At 28.7% G+C, this 23,250-nt stretch overlaps 2 protein-coding genes and 1 pseudogene across 2 annotated transcripts; all 3 read right to left on the bottom strand.

The window, feature by feature from the left end:
- Window positions 1–87: 87 nt before the first annotated feature.
- Window positions 88–7,499, bottom strand: LOC113386223 (serine/threonine-protein kinase ATR-like). Its single transcript, XM_026624016.1, has 21 exons — window positions 7,317–7,499; window positions 7,156–7,248; window positions 6,883–7,083; window positions 4,443–6,823; window positions 4,208–4,358; window positions 3,987–4,097; window positions 3,733–3,920; window positions 3,377–3,479; window positions 2,993–3,100; window positions 2,839–2,924; window positions 2,616–2,769; window positions 2,323–2,433; window positions 2,005–2,133; window positions 1,818–1,944; window positions 1,634–1,753; window positions 1,326–1,571; window positions 1,018–1,144; window positions 852–943; window positions 601–784; window positions 312–510; window positions 88–227 (listed from the first exon to the last, which is right to left on the bottom strand). Exons 1-21 carry the CDS (start codon window positions 7,497–7,499, stop codon window positions 99–101), a joined length of 5,223 nt encoding a protein of 1,740 aa, XP_026479801.1. The 3' UTR covers window positions 88–98.
- A 4,170-nt stretch (window positions 7,500–11,669) lies between these two features.
- LOC113386222 (26S proteasome non-ATPase regulatory subunit 11-like) lies at window positions 11,670–13,083 on the bottom strand. The gene is given in 4 exon segments (XM_026624015.1): window positions 11,670–11,863; window positions 11,866–12,021; window positions 12,024–12,270; window positions 12,272–13,083. Coding segments are annotated over 4 exon segments (1,323 nt in total). The 5' UTR covers window positions 12,998–13,083.
- Window positions 13,084–16,639: 3,556 nt separating this feature from the next.
- Window positions 16,640–21,573, bottom strand: LOC113386221 (annotated as a pseudogene).
- Between the last annotated feature and the right edge of the window lie 1,677 nt (window positions 21,574–23,250).

Genomic DNA, 23,250 nt, shown 5'->3' with positions numbered 1-23,250 from the left:
TAATTTTCAATTTTCTTAAAAAAAAAAATCAATTATAAAAATAACTTACTAATTCATTTCTTCAATAACATTTCATATAAAATCTAACAATAAAATAATTATAAATATGGTCCCCATCCTATATACATTTGACATAAATTATCAATACTGGTTGCTTCGAGTATTAAATAGTTCACCTGACCTTCACAGGATAATGTGCTTTCCAACTGATCACTTCTAACACGCACCTTGTAAAATTTTAAATCAAATTACATCATAAAAATTAAGACAAAATATAAAAGAACAGAATTATGAATATAAAACAAACTTACAATGCCTTTCAGTCTTTTTTCAATATTCTCCACAGATCGCATAGATTCTTTATCCATTCTCTCAGTGGATACTGACTTTGATGTATTATTAGATCTTGAACTCCATGACAATAAAGGGTCATAAACAAAAGGTCTTAACACAGACATTAATGTTTCTCGTTGCGCTCTCAATATATTCATTGTAATTTCACATGATTTCCTGTTGTAAAACATATTGAAAGTTCATATTTCACAAACAATAAAGATATGGGATAAATAGATAAATAAATTAATAATGATGTTAACTTGCCTGAACATTCCTTCGACACCTGTAGGCCCCATAGCCTTCACCATATTATGTGTCATTCGGAATGGAACCCGTTCTGGATATTCAAAAGCTAAGCCTTTATTAAAAAGGCAATTAAAATCAACATGCATGGTGTCACCATTTGTCGAATCAAACAAAATATTCTCACCATGACGATCTCCTAAGCCTGACACATATAAAAACATGTATCTAATTGAAAGCCCAAATTAAAACAAGTCAATAATGCTATTTACCTAAAATATATCCAACCATAGAGATGACAGAAGTAGTACGGATATAAGCACATTTGGCCTGATACCATCCATGTGGATCAGGGAAATTCAATCTAAAATAAAGAAAGATGTTTATAATAAATTGAGTCTAGATGTAACATAAATAATTAAATAGTATTTGAAGTACCTAAACCATTCTGAGAACACTGGTGGATGGTTTTTAATATAAAATGATAAGAACACTTTTCTTTTGATATCCAGACTTTCCTTTGGAACCCACATAGCCTTCAATTTTTCTGCATTTGTGTAAATTTCTGCAATAGAATATATTTGAATATATAGAACAAAAATATATTTCAAATATTTAAATTATATAAAAGATCTTCAGTCAAAATTAAGATTACCAGCAGAACTGGAGAGGCTGCTCCAATAATTTGACTTTAAAATACAGGTAGCAACCTACATTTCTACAAAACAAAAAATAATATTACTCACGCTTTTCCTTATATATTTTGATTAGCGCAGGTCTCAATGGTATGACATTAGAAATCCATTCAATAATTCCACATTCTTCATTTAATGGCAAAACAGAATATGTTCTAATTTTCAATCTTCTTTCTCTTGCAACAGGATTTTTGTGTAAATATTGGTTAACAATAGTATTGAATTCCATCAAACGGAAATCTTTTCTCAAATCGTCCTTTGGCTTTAATAGTAAGCTATAATTTTTACCATCAGATCCTACCAAAAAATTTCATGTTACGTAATGTTTCATTTCATGTTTTTCATTTTGAATATTCTACCTTTTAAAGAAATTCTCCTTGGTTTTTGCAATGATGCAAGAATTATCACTCGATCTTGTATTCCAGTTATATAAACCATTTTATTGGGAAATGCATTGAAGTCATTTCTATTCCTTTTACCTAAATTAAATTTTAATTAATAATTTAAATGCTTCTATTAAATAGTAGTATTTTTAAATCATACTGTCATAATATTCTTGAGACGGCATAACCATTTTACGAAACTCTTGTACTGGCATCATGATTTGACTGAATTGTGGATCTAAGAATGTCTTCTGAATATGTCTATTTATTGCAGCTACTGTTGTTTCCTATAAATATAAATAGATTTAGACAATTGACAAAAATAAATTCATAATAATAGAACATACTTGCAAGCCATTCGGGATTGTCTTATTTGTTAAATCAATCATTTTTTCTGCCAATATATTAAAATCGTTGATCAATTTCGCAGTATCTGTACCATTTAATCTAGGATCTTGCAGAACTTCGGCACATCTCTGCAAAACAGAAAAAATGAAATACTTTAACATTGATACTCTATTCTATTATAATGGAAGTATATTTATAAGTAATGCTACTCAGATATATATCAATAACTTATAGTTAATAAGTTTTTTAAAAAATTTAAATTGTAATAAGCAGCCATGTAATTTTTTCAATTAAATTCCAACAACTCAAATTATTACCTTATACCGCTGAACATAACTGGATTTATAAACACACAGGATCATCCAAAGTGATTGTTGTGGGTACCTTTGTATTATTTTAATTAATATTTCTTTAAGTTGTGTGTAAACCTAAAATAAAACAAAATAAGAATATATTTTTACAAATTAATAAATAAATATTTGTCACACAAAATCATAATAATTTCTGCTCAAACTTCTTCATTAAAAATTCAATACAATTTTTTTTTACACAAGTAAAATCTTCTTATATTTGAGTATTCTACTATAAACAATATTTGATTCAAACTTACGACTGGCTGTGGATGACAAATTCTTGAAACCAACTGGGAGAAAGCTGTGAAAAATTTGAATGTGGGTAACTTTTCAGCAAAATTTGCAATCATGGCTGTTATTTTGGTTAGTGTCGTTTTGGATGGATCTTTATCTGAAGCAACATAATCCAGCCTAAAAATATAAATATATAGAATTGATAATAGCATTTAAAAATTTGATATACTATTATAAAAAGCTTACCATACACTTAGCATTCTAGGCATTGATTGATATATATAATGGCAACCAAAGTATAAAGAATTTCCATAAAAATGTATAATGAGGCGCTGTAAAAAATATTAAACATATAGAAATGCAAATTCAAAATATAAAAATGATAATTAATTATACATACCGGAGATTCTGTAAATCTGTTCTCAGTTTCATCACCACCAAGTGTTGAATACACTTTATCATAATATTGTGCAAGATAAACTAAACTTTTTTCCCAGTGTTTAAAGACCTATAATATATACCTGATTGTTTATATTTTTCATAAACTTAGTAACCATAATATATTAATACAAATTAAAATAACAAGGTCAATTATTTATTTCAGTTAGTTAGCTTTAAAGGAATGCAACAGAACGTGATTTACTTATAAAATTCAAATTCAAATTTGATTTGTTAATATTTTTAAATAGCTTATCAAATCATATTTTGTTTAATTACGGTTATAATAATAATAAGTAGTATCATATATCATGAAATAGCATTTAAATCTGGTGTTACGACTTACATCAACAGCAGTTTTATAGTTTGTTAAGTTTTCTTCAGTTCCAACATTAACCGAATCATCATTATAAATTGCAATTAGTAACTTAGCTTCAGCACATAATTTTCTGAAAGACAAATTTATAAATTAAGCTAGATTAAACATATATTAAACAAAAAAAAGTAATGCAAGAGTGAAAAATTAAACTTTTCAAAAAAGTAATGATTGAAATTATGGTTTAATTGAATAATGAAAAAAAAAAACACTGTGCTTCATACAACTAAATCTAATTTTAACTGATGAATCTGTTTATTATTAAAGTAAATCTAATAATATGTTCTCAAATACGTTGGATTTAGATATTTATTTTAAAAACTAACCTGTCAGCTATTATTTCTCCACTGGATGCAGTCTTAAATTTATTTAAGTCTGGGAATTGTTCATCAACTCCTCTTACAAGGGCACGAATCGCCGAGGATTGCTCACCTTTCTGCCAGAGCAACTTAGCTTTTTCCACAAAAAGTTCTTTTGGTTTATACATTTCAGCATTTAAAATATATGTATATGCCTGAATGATCCAAAAAAAAGAAGTTTAGTTCAAAAAATCTTATTTTTACTATAAGTCTTTTACTACCTGTTGGTATAATCCAGCTTTTCGTGCTAATCTTACACTATTTATCCAAGATTTTGCAATAAATTCATCTAATATATTATTTACAATACATTCTCGATCAGCCATTATCACCTATTAATATATTGAATAAATAAATACATACAAATATACTTAATTATTAAGCAATAACTGTAGATTTTCATAGAAAGAAATAATATATAAATTCTATTTCAATAATTTACTTTAGCTTGTTCCAAAAATATTCTTCTTGCACATAACACCGGTTCGACAGTAGTACCAGTAGACTCCAAAATGTTCAATCTAACAGCCCAATTACTCAGAAGGTTATGGACAGCTTTTAAAATTTCAACATTGCTTTTACAATTTGTTACCCTGAAACATGTGTGATTTAAATAATTGTGTGTGATATACATGAAATTATGAACCCTAATTGTAAAAGTATATGCATATGCTTACATATGAACTAAGCTGTCAACACTTTCAAACTCATTTAGTATATGCAATTTAATAATATGTGGATATGCTTGTTGATAAGCTCCATTTTCCATTGTAACATTAGTTAAATTACACATTAAGTTAGTCCTCATTGTATCCAATTCCATTTTAAAATCATTTCTTTGTCTATTTTTAAACGAAAGTAAAGCATGACCAAACCGTACTCCCCATTCTGGACTTTCCTTGACTTCTTCTCTAACCAAAAGTTCAGACAAATCATCCCATTTTCCTAATCTCCATAAAGGTTCAGCTAAACTTTCAGTAATGGAACATCCAATTTCATCTTCTATCATAGAAACGCTGTGAGCCAACTTATATGCCATATAAGGTTGATCTAATCCCAGATAACATCGAATCATTCCCAGCATTAAATCACGATCCAAACTTATTTCTTGTGCTTTTATTTCATAACAAGCAGCTGCATCTTGCAATTGGCCTGTAACCTCATGGAATAATATTTGATCTTGTAGAGATGGTTCATGTTCCATTATAGAAAGTATACCAGCAACAGCATCGCCTTCATCTAATTTTGCATAAATATTTGCTAGATCTGACAAATATGAACTAATTTTTTCTTCATTTTCTTCTAAATACCACTCCAAATACAGAAGGGCCCTTGAATATTCCTCACATTCAAAATTTCCTTTGGACAAAACACTTTTATCAAATTTGTTCACAAAATTATATATTGCTTTGTAATGAAGATTGTCTAAAGGATTCTTCACTCTGGGACAATTTACATGAACCCATTCTCGAACCCATCTTTCTAAGAAATCAATGAGCACATATATTGTTTTACAACATTTTATATGTGTATCTTCTTCTATAGGTTTAGATTTTTTTATTGGATCCAGTGCAATAGTTGGCAAATATTTTTTATCTTGCTTATTGTTTTGAATAGTTTTGTAAGAATGAGGTTTTATGTTGATTATTGTCTGCATTTCTTCAAAAATTTGGGTATTGACTTCATCATTATTTCCAAATAAAACATGAAGAATTATATATGGTAGGAATAATATCAATGTCCTTAAATCTCTGTTTAAACTTGGTTTGCAGGAACTGAATAAAACACTAATATCTTTGTTTGCTATTTGAGGAATCAAAGCACTAACCCAAATAAATGCCCATTTACTAAATGTGGATGCACCACTCGACCCGAATATGGGATGTATCCGATCAGGTGACATACTAGGTTGAACAACATAACGAGATGAAAGTAATATAAGCATAACTTCTTGCATGCTTTCTGGTAAAGATTCCCAAATTGCTTTTTTCTCAGTTGGAGATATTTTATAAAACTTCAAAATTTCTTGGATAGCCACAGCAAAGTTATCCATAAACTTGGTATGCTTTTCAAACTGCAAGGCTCTTGATAGTTCCATAAGAGCAGATATAGCAAATGTGTCATCTGTTGCACTAAATGTAAAGACAGAGGTATCCTCAAATCTTCGGGGTAAGTGACTTGGTTCAATTGCACCCAACTCTCCTAAACACCTTGCGTAATCCAACTTTAAAGTCTCACTTTCTCTAGTTCCGGTTACAAGTGCATCTATCAATTCAACGATTACTGGATTCATCATATCACTACTAAGAATTGCATCATTAAGTTCTTGTTTATTATCTGATAACAGTTTGGTGACATACTGAAGTGCATATTGCCGCACTTCTATATCTTCATGTTTCACTTGCTTTAACAATAGTTTTAAATTTTCAATCATACTATCCGATTTAACTTGTTGAATGTGCGAATGGACTATCATTTTAATATTTTCATCAATATTTAGTTCAGATATAAAAAATAGGTCTGGCATAAAAGAACTTAAAAGACTTTCATGATTTATAACCAAGAAACTAAACAAGTTATTTACTTCAGTATAATAATGATCTAATAAGGGTGTTAAAGAAACAAATATTGTACTAAGCAATGATCCTAAAGATTGAATATTCACAGTGCGAATGAATGCATTCCAAGCATTTATATGCAGCGGACCATATTCTTTAACATTCAAAGATAATGCTGATCTAAGTGTAGCCATTACCTTAAAACGCAAAGGTGTAATGTATTTATCTCCCATTAGTTCAATCAAATCCGTTAAACTCTCCAATACTTTACGTTTAACAGAATCTGCTACTTGACTATTGACCAATTGACTTCCAAATATACCCAAAACTCCCAAAAATCTTGGATGCAAAAAATCAATTACTTGTGAAAGAGGTCCATCAACTACAAAACAATCGTCATCTTTTGAATAGTCAGGATCAATACTGGCTAAATTTTCACAAGCAGCTATAACAGCTTCCTTATTTGAATGATAATGAACAATTAATTCACTTATCATCATCTGAAATAAATAATGCATATAACTGGGTTCATACAAGTAAGTATACAATAAAATAATACCCTAAAGTCCTTTCTTTTCAAATCCCTTTCTGAACAATGAGTAATTTTTGTAATAAATTTCATAATATTACTAGTCATAGTTGATGATTCATTCAAATATATTATAGGATAAATTTTGAAAAATAACTCCGACAGTAGGGTGGAAGGTCCCTTCTGCACAAGCCTTGCAATTTCTGTTAAAAGTGGTTGCGATTGAGGTACCTTAAAAATAAATTATACCTTAATAAAACTTTATTTCTCTGTAAGTAACATTAGTTATAAAATTTTATTTACCTTAATAAACCAAGGAATCAGACAAGGAAGAATGTGATGAATTTCTTTAGAGAAAAAGTCCCGATGACCTTTAAAACCAAAAGCTCGAGTTACCTTAAAATATAAAATATAATTAGTTAATATATGCAAAAATGCAATGCCTTGTTCTTGAAATGACTTACTTTAAATGTGATATCTCCCAGACTAAAATTATTACAATGGTAAAATATAATAAGATCTGATATCTGTTGACAAAATTCCTTTTTGTATTTGTGAAAAATAAAATTCTCAGTTAAATTGTAATGTCTTGTAATTTTTGATAGAAATAACATAGCTAAAGCTCCATAAGGTGTCTGAGGACCCATCAAAAATTGTATTAAAAGTTGTGTACATGGTTGTAGTAAATCTTTAGAATCTGCTAAACCCAGCTCTTGAATTAAATTTAATATTGATTTTTGTAAAACTAAATTATTCTTGTAGAAGCTCATTTTTACTATATTCCCCATTTTTGTAAGTAGTGTTATAATAATATGCTCTTTTGAGTCTTTTGTAATTTTTTCGTTTGCCTACAACATGAAATCAAATATATGTTAGCATTAATAATTTTTTTTGAAAATGTAAAAAGTTCATTACAAATATCATACCAAAACAATTGTTACAAGATTCCTAAATTTTCCACAAAAGTCTATTCTGATTGCATCATCAGTATAGCCACAATAGTCAATCCAAATATGAAGATTAGGACTTTGAAAACCAATATCAGTATGATTAAATATAGGGGTAAGGATATGCAATAATGCTTTTCGTATTTTAGGATTAGTGCTTTTAAAGTGATTTAAATAGTTTACTACAATACCATCAAATACTTGTGGTTCAACATCAAATTTTTCATTGTAAAATATTTTTCCATTCGTGATCTCTCTCGTAAATTCTTCATGTGTCTTACACTTAGAACAAATCAGTTCTAATTCAAAATTATTTTTGTGCATATTCTTCATCACAATAATGGAATTTCCAGAACAAATACATAATAATTTTGGTAGTACATAGTCAATTACAACTGATGCCTCATAGTCAGTAGTTGATATTAGTCTTGAAAGTAAATCCAAGATTACATTCGATGGTAATATTTTGTATCTGTATAAATGTGGTAAACATTTTAGAGCCTAAAATAATTTAAAATTAAGAAGTCATCAATTTGTGCATGTTAATATAGTATATCTAAATCATACCTCAATTCTAATTTCTTGTTGTTCACAAAATAAACAAGATTTTAGAATTTTTTGAATAATGTTTTTTATTTTCATATCAACCTGAAGAGGTAAATATGAAAGTGCCTTTAAAATGAATATTTGAATATTCAGCCTGTCTTCCTGTAACCATTCCTTTGCGAACAAGTTATAAACAAATGGCTTACAATGAGCTTTGATGTCAGGTACTGATTTTATATTATAGGAGCATAATATTCCAATTAAATGATTAAAAGCATTTGCTGTTAACCTTCTTTTGTAAGTTATTAGTAATAAATTTCGAGCTATCTCAACCACACTTTTAAATAAATCAAGACTATCTATGCAATCAAGTCTTTCCACTGAATTTAGAAATTCGTTAATGAGAGGATTATAATCATCCTTAGAAAATAATAAATCTATGTTTTTGAAATCTTTATAAATATCCATGTTATTTTTACAAAAACATGGAGTCTTATTTATATGAATATCTTGATGCCATATAGAAAATTCAATATCAATCCATATAGAATGATTTAATATGTTGCTTGCAGTTAATAAATTGGATCGGTTATTGTGTTTACTTTGTAAGCTTTCTAACAACTTGAAATGAAGAGATGCCCAAGTTGGACTTAAGGAAAGTACATTTATTGTATTTGTAATTTCACTATTGATATTGAAAACATTCATTTTCATTTCTTCTAAAACAGTGTGATGTAAAAATAGATTCAAATCTATCGAAATATTTTGTAGCTCTTTACTTTTTAATATGTCTTCATAATTAAATTCGGTGCTTACTCTTAACAGTTTACTACAAAAATCATATGCAAATGATTTAAGTGAATCTTTCAATTCAACATTATCTGACTTAAATATGCTTATGCATAGATTAATTAGATTTTTTTCTGCAATTTTATCTAATTCATTTAACTCGACTAATGCTTCTAAGAAATGTTGTACAACATTACTAAAATCTAAAATATTTGTACAAATTGAATTTGTATAGGTGCTAAAAGTAATATTTAATATCACATTAATAGAATTCACTAATATTGATATTTGATTTGGCTGACTTAGTTTATTGAATTTTTTAATACCAGACGCTTTTATCAAACTTGTATAAAGATTTATTACTAACAGTTTTAGTTTAATATCACAATCACCTAATGTTTTATTTAAATGAGCATATATATTTTTGATCAACTCATCTTTTTTATTATACATAATTTGATAAGGCATCACAGTGGACATTATTGTTATGAGATGACCTTGCAGATCATAACTTGTCTCTTCTTTAGTAACGTTAAAGTCAATCGGACTTAAATCTAAATTAATTGATTTGCTTAAATTTTCATCAGGTACAAAATATCGAATGTGTTGTTTAGTAAAATGATAATTTGAATTGTTTTGTGCGAGTTGTATAAAACATTTGTAGTAATCTTTTACTATCAATTCAAATGTGGTAGGTGCTTTTGTATACAAGATATTCAAAATTCTAAGCTGTGCCGAAACGCTCTTATCATGTAACCTAAAACAAAAGTGCTAATTTTTACATCCATACTTCTACTATATAAATTACGTTTATTTACCTTTGGAGAGAATTACACCCTAGTATATAGAAGAAATGTCCTAACAACCAAGTAGTAAAACAATCAAATTTTTTTTGTTGGTTTTGATTGTTTACTTGAGTATCGACAGGTGCGATGAAGAATTGGCAAAAGTCTTGAGTTGAATCTTCAATAAAGTTTATCACACTTTCTAGAAGAGGCTCAGAATTTTCTATGTTGAGGTACAGTGGTTTCATTGTGTCATTAAACATTTTCCAGGTTGATAATATATGATTGAAATTGCTGTTTTGTTCTCCATCTTCGGTAGTTCCACAATCTTCGTCACTCATTGTGGATAAATTAATTGTTTTTAATTATCTATTATTTCACTTAAAAACACATCACAAAACACCACTTTGACAGTTCGTATTCAAACGCTTTTAAAACGAAATGTCTGAAAGAATGTGACAAGAACGAACGTGCTTGACTATATAAATTGTGGATCTTTGTAAAATTTATATTTAACTTTAATTATTATATCAAATACTGATAATAAAGAAAATAAAATAAGTTAGTGGGGTGCATGGCATCCCTTGAGGCGAATTGCTGGAACTTCCAGTACCGGAATTAAAAATCTTAGTACAGAATCCAAAAAAATTTACACAAAATGTGTACACATTATTAAAATACGCTTCTTTTATCTAATGTGTGTAAACATTATTAAAATCTCTATAAAATATCTGATAATTTGATGTACATATGTCCAATAAACATTTTTGACCGCCAAATGACATTTTTTAACTTATTTTTATTGAGAGTCCATAACATGATATACAAAAATGTATATTTTCCATTTTTTTGCAATTCCTACGGGAAGTTAATAAAATGAATGGGAATGGGAAACATTTTTTCCTTGTATTGAAAAAAAAGAGAAAAAAAAACTTCCTTGTATTGAAAAAATAATAATGCTAACAATGCAGAAACATTGAAAAAAGGTTATGAAAAGATTTGACCGATAGATACAAGAGAATTCTCTTTAATTAATTAATTAAATTAATATTCATTAATTTAAATTAATATTCATTTAAAAATAATTTTTTTTTTAAATTTTTCAACGCATATATAATCGTGGATAAAATCAACGAAAAAAGATTAAAAGTTTTTTTTAATGCTGACTTTCTTTCAATTTTAATATATTGCCATTTGTAGTAGCTAATCTTGTTTATTTTACTAAAAATTACTGATTTTTTATTTTTTTTATTTATCTAAAACAATTCACTGAAAATAAAGTGCTACTCAGATATATCTATATTTTATATGTATATATGACTCAGATATATCTATATTTTTCAGAAATTAAATCTTTCTGGAATTATGAAGAAAACCTGAAATTTATCTTTTTTTAAAAGTTATTAATCTGTAAAATTTAATCGTTAATCAAAGCAGAATTAAATTGATTTATATTGTAAATGATTAGTCTTGAAAAAAATATTTTGGTGGTCAAGAGTTTCAAACGCTATTAGAAAAAAATATATTATGGTTTCACATAAAAAATAATTTCTTCTCTAACAACATACACTTGAATAATTAGTAAGGAGTAATGATTTTTTTTATTTAGTATTTGATTAACTACATTATATGTTAAAATGCAAATTTACAAAAAAAAGTACATATTGTTTGAAGGTTTATTATGACCAAAATTAGTATAAGGTTTGAAACTAATATTGTAAAAATATATTTAAATTGCAAACATTTTCAGCTAAATACAACTATGATAATTTTTTGCTTTTTGATATAATGTATCAACTACTTTTCCCATATTTTGAATAGTTTCCAATGCCATTTCGTAAGTTTTGTCAACAGTGGATTCTTCAAAAACTATTAAAACTCCTTCGCCTTGATCTAGTATACCATGAAAATTTTTATCTAATATCATTTGGGACAACTTTTTTCAACTCTAGATTTTGGTAGATTTATGCATTGTGAAATATATGATACTTCAACTCGAGAATAAGGTTCAATGATTCGGCATAAATTTTGCTCCAACATTGTGTCATACAATGTCCCAAGATGAGCTCGTACAATTACATCTTGTTCTAACTGTGGTTTAAATCTTGCAAAGCATTTTGAAAATCAGCTAATGAACGTTTACTTGAAGCGCAGGCCACAGCTTTCATAGCTTCAATATCTTGTCCAGCATATTTTAAAGCTAACTTTCCACTAACAATTTGCTTGACTTCATCAGGACAATTCAACATAATCTTGCTTAACAACATATATTTAAGAGCAGTAAGAGCTTTAGGATTTTCTACACTGTCAAAACCTTCAAAAGCTTCATAGAAATATGAATATGAGGTTTTTAAAATCTCGTTCATCAGCTGCATGCAAAATACCCGATTGTAGATCCAAACTGGCTTGCATCTTTGGCGGACAGTAAATGGCATTGGCTGTCGTTCTTGCTGATGTCAACGCAGCCCTCGCCTTAGGTAAGTTACTTAATGCATGATACGTTTTGCTTTCAAGAAGTTGCACTTCGACGAGCAGATTTTTGTCATCGAGTTTTTTAAGTTCTTTTAATAGAGTAGACCCTAATTGTAGAGCTTCTGAAAACATTCCTGTATCAAAATACAAGGCAATTAGCCTGGCTTCTAAAGATTGACGTAGGAAAGTTCTACGTTCCTCTTTCGCCCAATCAATACATTCTTTACATAGTTGTACTTCAATGCCAGTTCCAGCCTCCAAATCCAAAAAGAAATCCACTAAAGAACGCACTAGTTTGGCCGCTTTTGCTTTGCTTATTTGGCTAAGAAAGGGTCTCGTAGCCTTAATAAGCTCAGCCAATTCTTTTGCATTACCTTCTTTTTTGTATAGTTCCCCCAACTGCAAAATGCCCATTTCTTTGAGTCGAATATCATCTTCGTTTCCCTCTTTATCGTGTGCTTGCACAATCGTGTTGAGAATTTTTATACCCTCTTTTGTATTTGTAGATGCAATTTCTCTTGCACGTTCGAATAACACTTCGCCTGCCATTTTTTCTTTGTCTTTTGAAACTGATTGCTCGAACGAAGTTGTGGCAACAGAAGCCATTGACACTTGCAAGTTTCGCTAGTCATCGAAAAATATCTGACACATTGTCATACGCCGGCGGCTATGACATCTAATGAAACGACGAATTTATTATTTGCGGTAGTAGATGGAATTGATATTAGCTCAAACGAACAAAAGATGGATTGTTCATTAAATATCAACAAAATCTAAACAAAAGAGAGATCGAAATTAAAATAGAATATTTCTTGACATGTAAGGGCTGTCACACAGGCGGCGTAACTGCAGAGCAGTGAATCTCAAACTTGCTCAAACTGCTTGTAGTTTTTTTTTTTATTATTTATTTTTTATTGGCTTTGTAGTTAAAGAATATTTTTGATAATCTAGCAAATCTTACAGCAAATTCTGTATATTTTTTTGTAAATAGTATAAATATAAAAATAGTTTTGTAAAAATATCATATGTTATTTTTATTATTATATATAATAATAAGAATCTTAAAAATTAAATTTATCACATTTGCATTTCTTAATTTGGCGCTACTGCGTATCAGATTGACTAACTGCGCTTTCAGAAGGGACGCTCACTACACCTAAAATAAATCTGCTTGCCTTCAAATTTGTTTTGGAAATAATAGATTATAATAAATTCTATTTACGTCCTTTACTAGCAATAATGAATAAAAATATAAATTACAGAATTATCAACTTACAACCAATTACTTATATAAAAGGTGGTGATCAAATCCGTGTGGACCTAAGGAATTCAACTTTGGGGTACTGCTAAAAAGAGCAATTTAAATATAATACAACGTGCACAAAAAAATTCGTGCGACAAATATTAAATAAAATTATACAATGAACTATTTGAAAATATCATTAATTGCTAAAATGGCCTAAACATTTGGCCGACAATAAACTACCATTTTGGAAGTGTGTTGTACTAAAACCAGCATTGACCACTACAAAAAGTATTAATATTCAACTTTTTATTTATAAAACTTAAAAAAAAGAAATTCATAAAAACTCTCTAGAAATAAAGCTGAAAAGTAACTTATTACAAACAAATACACACGTAATTTTTCTAAATTTAATCCCAATTTCTTCATCAACTTGAAACGTTGAGAAAATATAAAATTAGAAAACCGGATTTTTTTTGCGAAAACAAACTTCTGCAGAAAGTTAAAAAATTACAGGAATAATTGAATTTTAGCAATGACACAGAACATTTATTGAAATCCTGTTGCGTAAATGAAAGTTTTCACATGTAGATAAAGATTTTTTAATTAAAACATTTTGATATACATTGGTTTAGAAATGTTTACAGATTTTATGTTAACAATAATTGAATCACATTTAATTTCATACTTATGGTATTTTCAATCAATTTAGAAATATAATACAAAAGAGGCTGTACACTTTCGCATTCATTCCATAATACATTTGTAACTAATTTGTTGATATATTATAATTTTAATCAATTTTACCAAAGAAAATTACCTAATTTATATTGAATATGGAGATTGTAAAATCACTAACCTTTCGGAACAGGTTTCGATATAAAATATTAGCGCTTAAGAGAGTACCTATATAAAAATTCAATGCGTAAATGAGCATTTATAATTATTAAATAATCACGAAAAATACCTAAAATAAATTTGGAAATAATAGATAATAAAATCTTTTTACGTACTTCAACTAGTAAAATATTCTTAAATTTTTCCTTTCAAGCAAAAATGAATAAAAATATAAATTTAAATATTCAATTGGTTTACCATTTCTTAAAAGCTCATTTATAGGAAAGTAACAAATATTACTTTTATGTTAGTTGAAAACTATTTTGTTAACAGTAAAAAAATATTTCCTAATAAATTTATGAAAAATATAATAAACACTTAAACTTTTACACCTCATATGATTACTTATAAAATATTACTAATAATTTGCTGAATACATATTTTTGTAAAGATATTTTTTCACATATATTATAAACATCATTTGAATTGTTTTAGTATATTAAAAAACGTACGTAATCGTTTGAGAATCAAAATATAACAATAATCTATCATTAATATAAAAAATCTATGTTCATATTATAACGAAGATTGAAAAGTCGAAATTGACTAATACATATTTACATACAGAAAATTTGAATTTTTTTAGAATAAATAATATTTTTCAAAATAATTCCTGCAGTAAATATTTTTCTCGTATATTCTTGTACAAATATATGATTGAAAATTAACTATTCAGATTTTTGGAATAAAAAATTAGACTCTTTTTGCAACAATCTCTCCCTGTATACTTATATTAGCTTAGATATAGTCAAAGTAATGCTGATATTTTTAACGTACTGATTTATCCAAATTTGCATATAATTTAAATAAATATATGAAATTTAATCAAATGGAAATTATAGTTTTCAAAATTAATTAAGAAGATAAAGGCCAGAGATATGCGTCTTTTTTTAAAATTGCCATTTTGTGCAATAAGGTTAGTTTTATTCATTTCAGTCAGTCAGATATAATTTGTTTAAATTTTGCTATAGAACTGTTTATTCATTACTAAACCTTTTTAATTAATTGTCTATTTGCATTAAATATTATCTAGAATTATTTCAATTAATTTAACCAAAAATTAATCAAACAATTTCTAGTTAAAATTGATGGGTCTGTCTCAGCCCTCTGTAAAATTCGATTCAAAACAAATAATTTTGAGTCAAAAATTCAGCATATGTTATCTCTATTACATACTTATTTAATAATATATTCAGTTATGTATACATATTCAATAACTTTTATATAAGTTTACACACACATTCCATAAAGTTGGACATTGTACATATAATATATTTTTTTATATAGAAACACATTCACAGTTGTACATTCATATAAGTAAAATAATTACACATTTACAATTCGTCATTTGCGAGTTCGTATTATTTTCACTATTTTTTCATAGTTTATGATTATTACCACTTTTAAAGTTCGGTAAGAAATCGTTGGCAGAAAAATGAACCATAATTCAGTTGAATTTTAAATCGCGAACTTTTGTTTTAAGTTTTTGCATTAAGGACAGTAAAACTGTAGATTGGTTTTAAAAAAATTTATTTATAAAAAACATAGAAATACGAAAAATCAAGAAAAAATCATATGAAAGAAACAAAGTGATAAATCTGAATAATATTTATAATAATCAGATAAATGGATTTCATTATGTATCTTGATGTATACTAATGATATAGCGCTTTCAGTAACAAAATATAAATGATTTTGCATGATTGATACTAAGTAATTATTTTTTGTCCTTAAATTATCTATTTTGTTATTTATTTTTTCTGTTTAAAGTTATTTGTATATAATGCATCCCTCATAAATTTATGATAAACATTTTAATTTAAAAAGCGATTTAGATTTTCAATGAAAAAAGTCATCACATAATGCCAGCAATGCTAGATAATTAAACTAGAAAATTATTGCAGAAAATCAAATTGAAATTGAGTATGCTCAGATACGAGTCATAAACCGCAATAATACCAAAAAAATCAGAGTCATGAGAAATTAAAAAAAATGATTAAGTATAATGATTAACAGAGCATTAGTAAGTTATTTTTGATCTTTTTACGCGATATTGCTTATGGTTTTTGATAGTTTATTATTTTGCATAATTTAATATTTGAATATTTTTAAACACAACTTTCTTGCTGCGTTCCCATCAAAGGTGTTCGCACTGTCACCACTTCTCTGAAAGGTCGTCCTGAAGGATACACCGACAGGCTGGACACTGGAGACACCAATGGGGACGTTACCTAATATTATAATGTTAAAGTTAGATCAGATTTATATAAATATATACAAAAAACTTCTTATTTTTTCATTTAGTGATTTGTAAAAATGCAACGGAAGTTGTGTTACGCCCGAACTGTTCGTCATTCGCTCTCGATGAAATCATTTCAATACGGGCCGATTGTGATTAGTCGTCGTGTCGAGTGAATAGAGATCTTTTGTTATATGCATACTGGCGTTAGATCAGATTTATTATTTTTCTCATATCTTAATAACAATCAGAACCTTACGTCCTATAAGCTGTTGGGCTGAAACTTCTCCTTACTTCGTATTTTTAGATGGTAACCCAATGGTTAATCCATCCATATTTGATGATTTTATTATTAGAATTTATCTAATAGAACTGACTTTTTATTGTAGCAGCAATGCCGACTGAGGGCTTTTTACACTTGGAAACATATTGCCTATCTATATTTCCAAGTGAAAATCGTTGTCACTGCTACCGGAAAATAGGCTGCTCGAAGTGGGTATAGAACCAGGGACTTCTGAATCAAGAAGTCCCATCGCTCTTAACCCCCGGGCGAGCCCATTTATATAAATGTATACAAAAAACTTGCTTCTTATTTTTTTCCAATTTACCCAAATACAGTGGTACCCCGTCTTATAAGTGTATTGAGATACGAACAGCCAAAGAAGCGATTTGCTGCTTTGACATAGCATTTGGTAGTACCTCAATTTATGAAGCATGTTTTGAACTTTTTAACTCCATCACTTATAAAAATATTACAAATAAATAAGTGCCATGTCAAGATCATTATGAGACTTCTCATTAATTTGAGGACATTTAGGATATTGTGGTTTAATTATAATTTATCTAATTCAACAAAGTTTCGATAATTTGTCTAAATTGTGTTTTTTTGAAACTTACCTTGTATTACCTTAAGTTCTACTATCAATTGTCTATATAGTTTTTATTTCTAAGTCCAACACATACCTGTCTACAAGTCTCCATTTGCGTGAAGGTGCCAGGTGGTTCTCCACCATAGTCGTTCGCCACACTTCTTAGGGAGTTAACACTGGTTACTAAACCTACGTTTTTCAATCCTGAAGGGCTCTAAAAATAAATAATAGACATTAGTTGAGCAAGTGGTGAATCATGTTACACACTAACGAATACTGCTGGAACGTTGCGTCTAAATAAATATATAACACAAAATATGATAAACATATTTTATAATTAGAATTGATTGATATTAATTTTTGAATGTTTGATTCGTGCAAGTTTATAAGATAATTTCGCGAACCAATAGCACTGAAAAAAGATGATTTTATGTTAGATTTTTATAAATATTTTTTCCAATTTTATAGCATTCCGAATGAATCCCCAAAATCTGCAAATATCTCAATCGAAGAGATAAAATATTGATACCTGAAGCCTAGGCGGTGAAGTTCTTCTCCTTAAATCTTCATCGGATTCAGAGTAAATTTGTCCCGGTTTACTTCCTGGTCTAATACCATTACTAGCACTTCCCATTGGTATCTGCTGGGTTAATGGTTGTTTGTATTCTAGATCTGTAAGAAAACAACGATAGTTCAGAATAATTTATATAATAATAATATAAAAGCATGCAAAATATATTGAAATATAATAGTATGATAGATGTTACACACAAAAACTAAGACTTCCTTGAATTATCTTAATAGGTGCATGTAAAAGTAAGTAATTCTGACTTAGATGCATCAGATTACTCTGGTACTAGAGATTAATAAACCTACTGATTTTTATATGCAAATTTAGATCAAAATGTTGATTATTTTGAAAAAATATAAAACCTCACAATTTTAAAATTGCTTTGGTCTATTTCTATTTGTATAATTCAACAATTAGGTAATTATCCAATATATCTAGTGTTAAAATTTCCACTATTGGGTGGTATCGATGAGGAATCAGTAGTTTGCTCTTGCTATTTATAATAAAAATACCCTTATTACCTTTATCATAAGGTACCACATCTGGATTCCTTTCGTCATAAAGTGGCGGATCATCTCGCATATTCCCAACGACTAATCCTCTGCTGGCCACCGTAGTTTTATCTTTGCCACCACCGCCACCTAAACCTCGACCTCCAGCACCTCCACCACCAGTTACCAATACGGCAGATGGACGTCGAGCTAATAACTTCGGAAATCGTCTTCGAACAATAGATGCCCCAAATACGAGTAAAACTACTAATAGTATCATACATATTATTCCCAGAATTGATGATAATACTGCTGATGTTGATATTGCAAATCCTGATGCAGCACCTGAAAGTTGAACAAAAATCTCAAAAACTTAAATCTTACATTTTAAGATACTACAATGGGTTAAAAAACATTGTGATTAATAGTAGTTGAATTCCAATGATTGCCAAATTGATTTAATTTTTGCTTTCACTAAACAGTAACTAAAGCGATTTCCACTTGATGTATTTCACATTGTGTTTTTCATACATCACTTACTTAATTATATTAATCTGCAAATCATCTCGCAACTACGATTAAAGATTTTATTTAGTTCAAGGTTAACTAACTTGTTTGTTTTTCAGCCAATTTCAACGTAAATCCTTCTAATTGGACAGGTTCACTACGCCCTCGCTGGTTTGCAGAATATACCAAAACTGCATAGGCAACCCCTGACTCTAGACTTCCAATTAGAAAAGTTGGTCGCAGAGATGATAAATTTGCTCTCAAGAATCCAGTATTTTGATCGTACACTTCTAACTGGAATCTTTGGGTTTGGCCACCGTCAAAACCTAGAACGAAACAGTAATATTGAAAAACCAGCTCCTTGTAATAAAACTCATAGAAATAAAAGAAGCTAATTCAAGAAAAAAAACTAATCAAAAACTTGAATATATTACAATATATTATTATCTTTTTTACCTTCCATGCAGTCAACTTCCAACGAATCGACAGTCTGATTCAGCATGGAGCAATTATGTGGAGGGTCTGGTCTTCCTGCAGCAATCACATGGTAGACGCAGGGCTCTCGTTGCAATCCTGCTGTATTGGCAGCCCAACATAGGACAGTACCGAAATCCATTTCACTTAAAGGCTGATACGACAATGTAGAACTGGAGCGGTTTAAATTTACAGTAAATCTGAAAAAATCATTTTGTATTATATTAAATAGAACAAGTTTACAGTACAGTAGAATAGCTGCAGATCGTAGAACAAAATCGTGAAATTTTTGATAATTTTTTTCCGGTATCACTTTTATCTATATCACAAACTTAGCAAAGTGTATGAAATACGAAATTTACCTAAAAAGTTGTCTTAAAATATTTGATCTGATTTGAATGGTTTGATAAATGAATACCTTGTTCTAGGAACTTCGATGGATTCGGCACTGTTGTTGAAGGCCCATCGAAAGGTATTTGGTTTTGGTAATGATTCGACGTCGCAACGGATTTTAACAATTTCTTGACGCGCCACACCGTACACTCTTTTTTGCTCCGGCATGCAGATTGGTTTGTCTGAAATTTAGATGCTTAAATTATTCCATTTGAATATTTTTCTAATGAAATCTCTACAACCCCTACTTTTTAAAATAAATGTTTAATTATTATAGAACAATCATTTTGAAGATTCAATTGATATTCACAAACTGTATTAAATACACATCATAAAAGTTTATTAAAACAGAAACTTTTCTCAGCTCTTTAAAGGCTGTGCAATGATAAAAATATTATTAATATGATCTCTTTTATAATATCTAAAATAAAACTTACACATTACTCTCAAAGAAACAGCTTCACTACTTCCATCGCCTTCAACGTTGGAAGCAACACAACTATAATTTCCAGCTTGATCCCGTCTTATTTTCTGAAGAGCCAAAGCATTACTTTTTGCAACTATGCCTAATTTTGGATTGTGGACAACTGGTTGACCCTAGAAAATTATAGAAATACAAATAAGAAAACATCAATAATAAAGCACATGTTTGAAAAAAAGTTTTACTGATACTGATCTATATCAATATTTTTACTTACATTGTGTTTCCAAACTACTTTGTAAGCATAAGGATTCGAATCCATTTGGCAATCAAAATACACATCATCGCCTTCTTCGATATCATCAGGGTTCATGTTGGCACAAGAGAAAGATTCAGCATTGGCATATCTGAGAAAAAAATTGAACAAATTATGATTAGCATTGTGCAAAAACTTAAGATTGTTCTTGAACTATTTTGCCAATCAGGGTCTGATAAACATGAAATATATTTAACTAATTAATACTTACAATAAACGTTAAGGACAATGGCATGTTGGAAATCCTTCATCCCGATGCCTACCATAGGATTTCCAGTGGCACTAATATTGTGGTAATATGGATGAAGTGCGGTGCATACTAAGGTTTTACCATTGTCTTCACGTCTTGGAGTAAATGTTAAAGTTGAAATTGATACATTTCCATCGATTGTATCCTGTTGAAATTAAAAATAATACTTAGTAATACACAAAAAACTCTTATACTAAGTGACATAATTTGAGTCAATAAGGCAGCATTATATATATATTATATTATTATATTTAATTTGATTTTATATATATTATTTATATTAGATATTTTTTTATTACTTCTCTTGTATTATTCTATTTATATTTAGTTTTCTAATTCTTGCTATATTCTCGTATGATGTAAGCTATGAAGTAACTATGAAGTACGAATAAGGTAGGTAATTTTCTTAACTATGGGCTGCAAATTTTTTTAAAATTATTTTGAATCAAGACAAAATGGCTTGTGTGAAATATAACTCTAAAGTGTATGAGGTATATTTCACACAAGCCATTTTGTCTTTATTTCAAAATAATTTTTAAAAAATTTTGCAGCCCATAAGTTTAAAACATTACATTTCATAACTCTACTTTTATTCATCACATTCAGTTTTCTGCAACGTTCTAATTATAAATTATCATACTATGTTTTCCATGATTTATTTTGCAGCCAACATAATTCGAAAGTTTGAGCTGAAATCTCTCTAATGAATAACGATTAACTTGTTTCTGAATAAACGTAGAAGCTACACGAGTAAATATATTACACGGGCACCTCATGCTGTATAAAAATAATTTTAACTAGAATAGTTAGTTTCACGGAATGGTATCGCAAATCAGAACTTCTTAAGTAGAGTTAAATGAAATTGCATACGGCAGCAGCAGAGGGAAGATTCATATTTTGTATGCATATGTGTATAGATAGATAGATACCTGTGAACTATATTGGCTTATTAATAATAGAGCTGAAAATGTTACTGTATAACGCAATGCCTAGCCTGATTGTTGATATTACTATATTAAAAAAAAACTATTATCATCATAAGTTATCGTAGTCATCCTTGTCGGGGTATCAGCTCACTTCCGGGAATTTTAGTTTGATGCACAATTTTGGAGTTTGCATCATTCGATGACAAATTAGTTTCAATTTTTCATTATTAACTTCCCGAAGGAGAAGTTTGTTTTCATAAAAAATCCGATTCGCTAATTTTATATATTCTCGACGTTTCAAGCCATTCTGAATCGAATGATACCAAATTTGGAAAAAGTATGTGTGTGTGTGAACAGATTTTTTATCGCAAATCAACGTTTTCTCAAAAACGGCTGGACCGATTTCAAAAATTAAAAAGCCATTCGATGTATCTCGATGAAGATATCGTGTTATCTCGATGAAGATTATCGTTTGTCGTGCACGATCTGCCAAGCCGTTCTTTGTAATTTAAAAAAAAGTGTTAAACTTTTCGTCCACATTTAAGCTCATACTAACGAATCGGTTTTAAAAAATCAAAAACTGTTCGAAAGATAGTTGGAAATGATACTGATTAGTTTTAGGTGAAAATCTACGGAGCCGCTTCTTATAAATGGAACTTTTTATGGCGATATATATCATGGTCTTATAGAACTTACTAAAATATTACGGCCATACGACAAGTAGTTTAATTTTAAAATTTCATCAAAGTTTGAAAAAATGAGTAGTTTTTTGACGATTGTTAAAATTAAATTAGATTATTTAATTGGTATAACTACATAGAGTACTTGGTCTTAATGAACATACTAAACCATTAAAGTCCTACGAAAACTGGTTCAATTATAAAAATTATTGATTTGTGAAAATTGCTTTTAGAAAACACCCGAGTTAACGTGTTTGTTCGTTTTTAAATATGTGTGAAAATCTACTCTGAATGCTTTTAATCACTCATAAATTAATTTATTTTTTATTGATAAAGTCGATTATTTACACATATAGGGAAGTGCATGTAACTTGCCTCAAGGCAAAATACCAATATCAACTAGTTGTTTTAAGTTATAAGACTTATATTATAATGTCATAAAGAAAAAATATCGCACCTGAACAAATATATGATATATTAGCATTTTAAAAAGGTAATTTTATAGCCTCTATCTAGAAGAGATGCCATATACAAGTGAAAATTATTTTGTACTATTACATATTACATTTATTAAAAGTTTTA

Source organism: Ctenocephalides felis, unplaced genomic scaffold, assembly GCF_003426905.1.
Source record: "Ctenocephalides felis isolate EL2017-DRISC unplaced genomic scaffold, ASM342690v1 CF-g0.4_SCAFFOLD_03571, whole genome shotgun sequence".
Classification (NCBI taxonomy): domain Eukaryota; kingdom Metazoa; phylum Arthropoda; class Insecta; order Siphonaptera; family Pulicidae; genus Ctenocephalides; species Ctenocephalides felis.
This window is presented reverse-complemented; position numbering and strand designations above follow the sequence as displayed.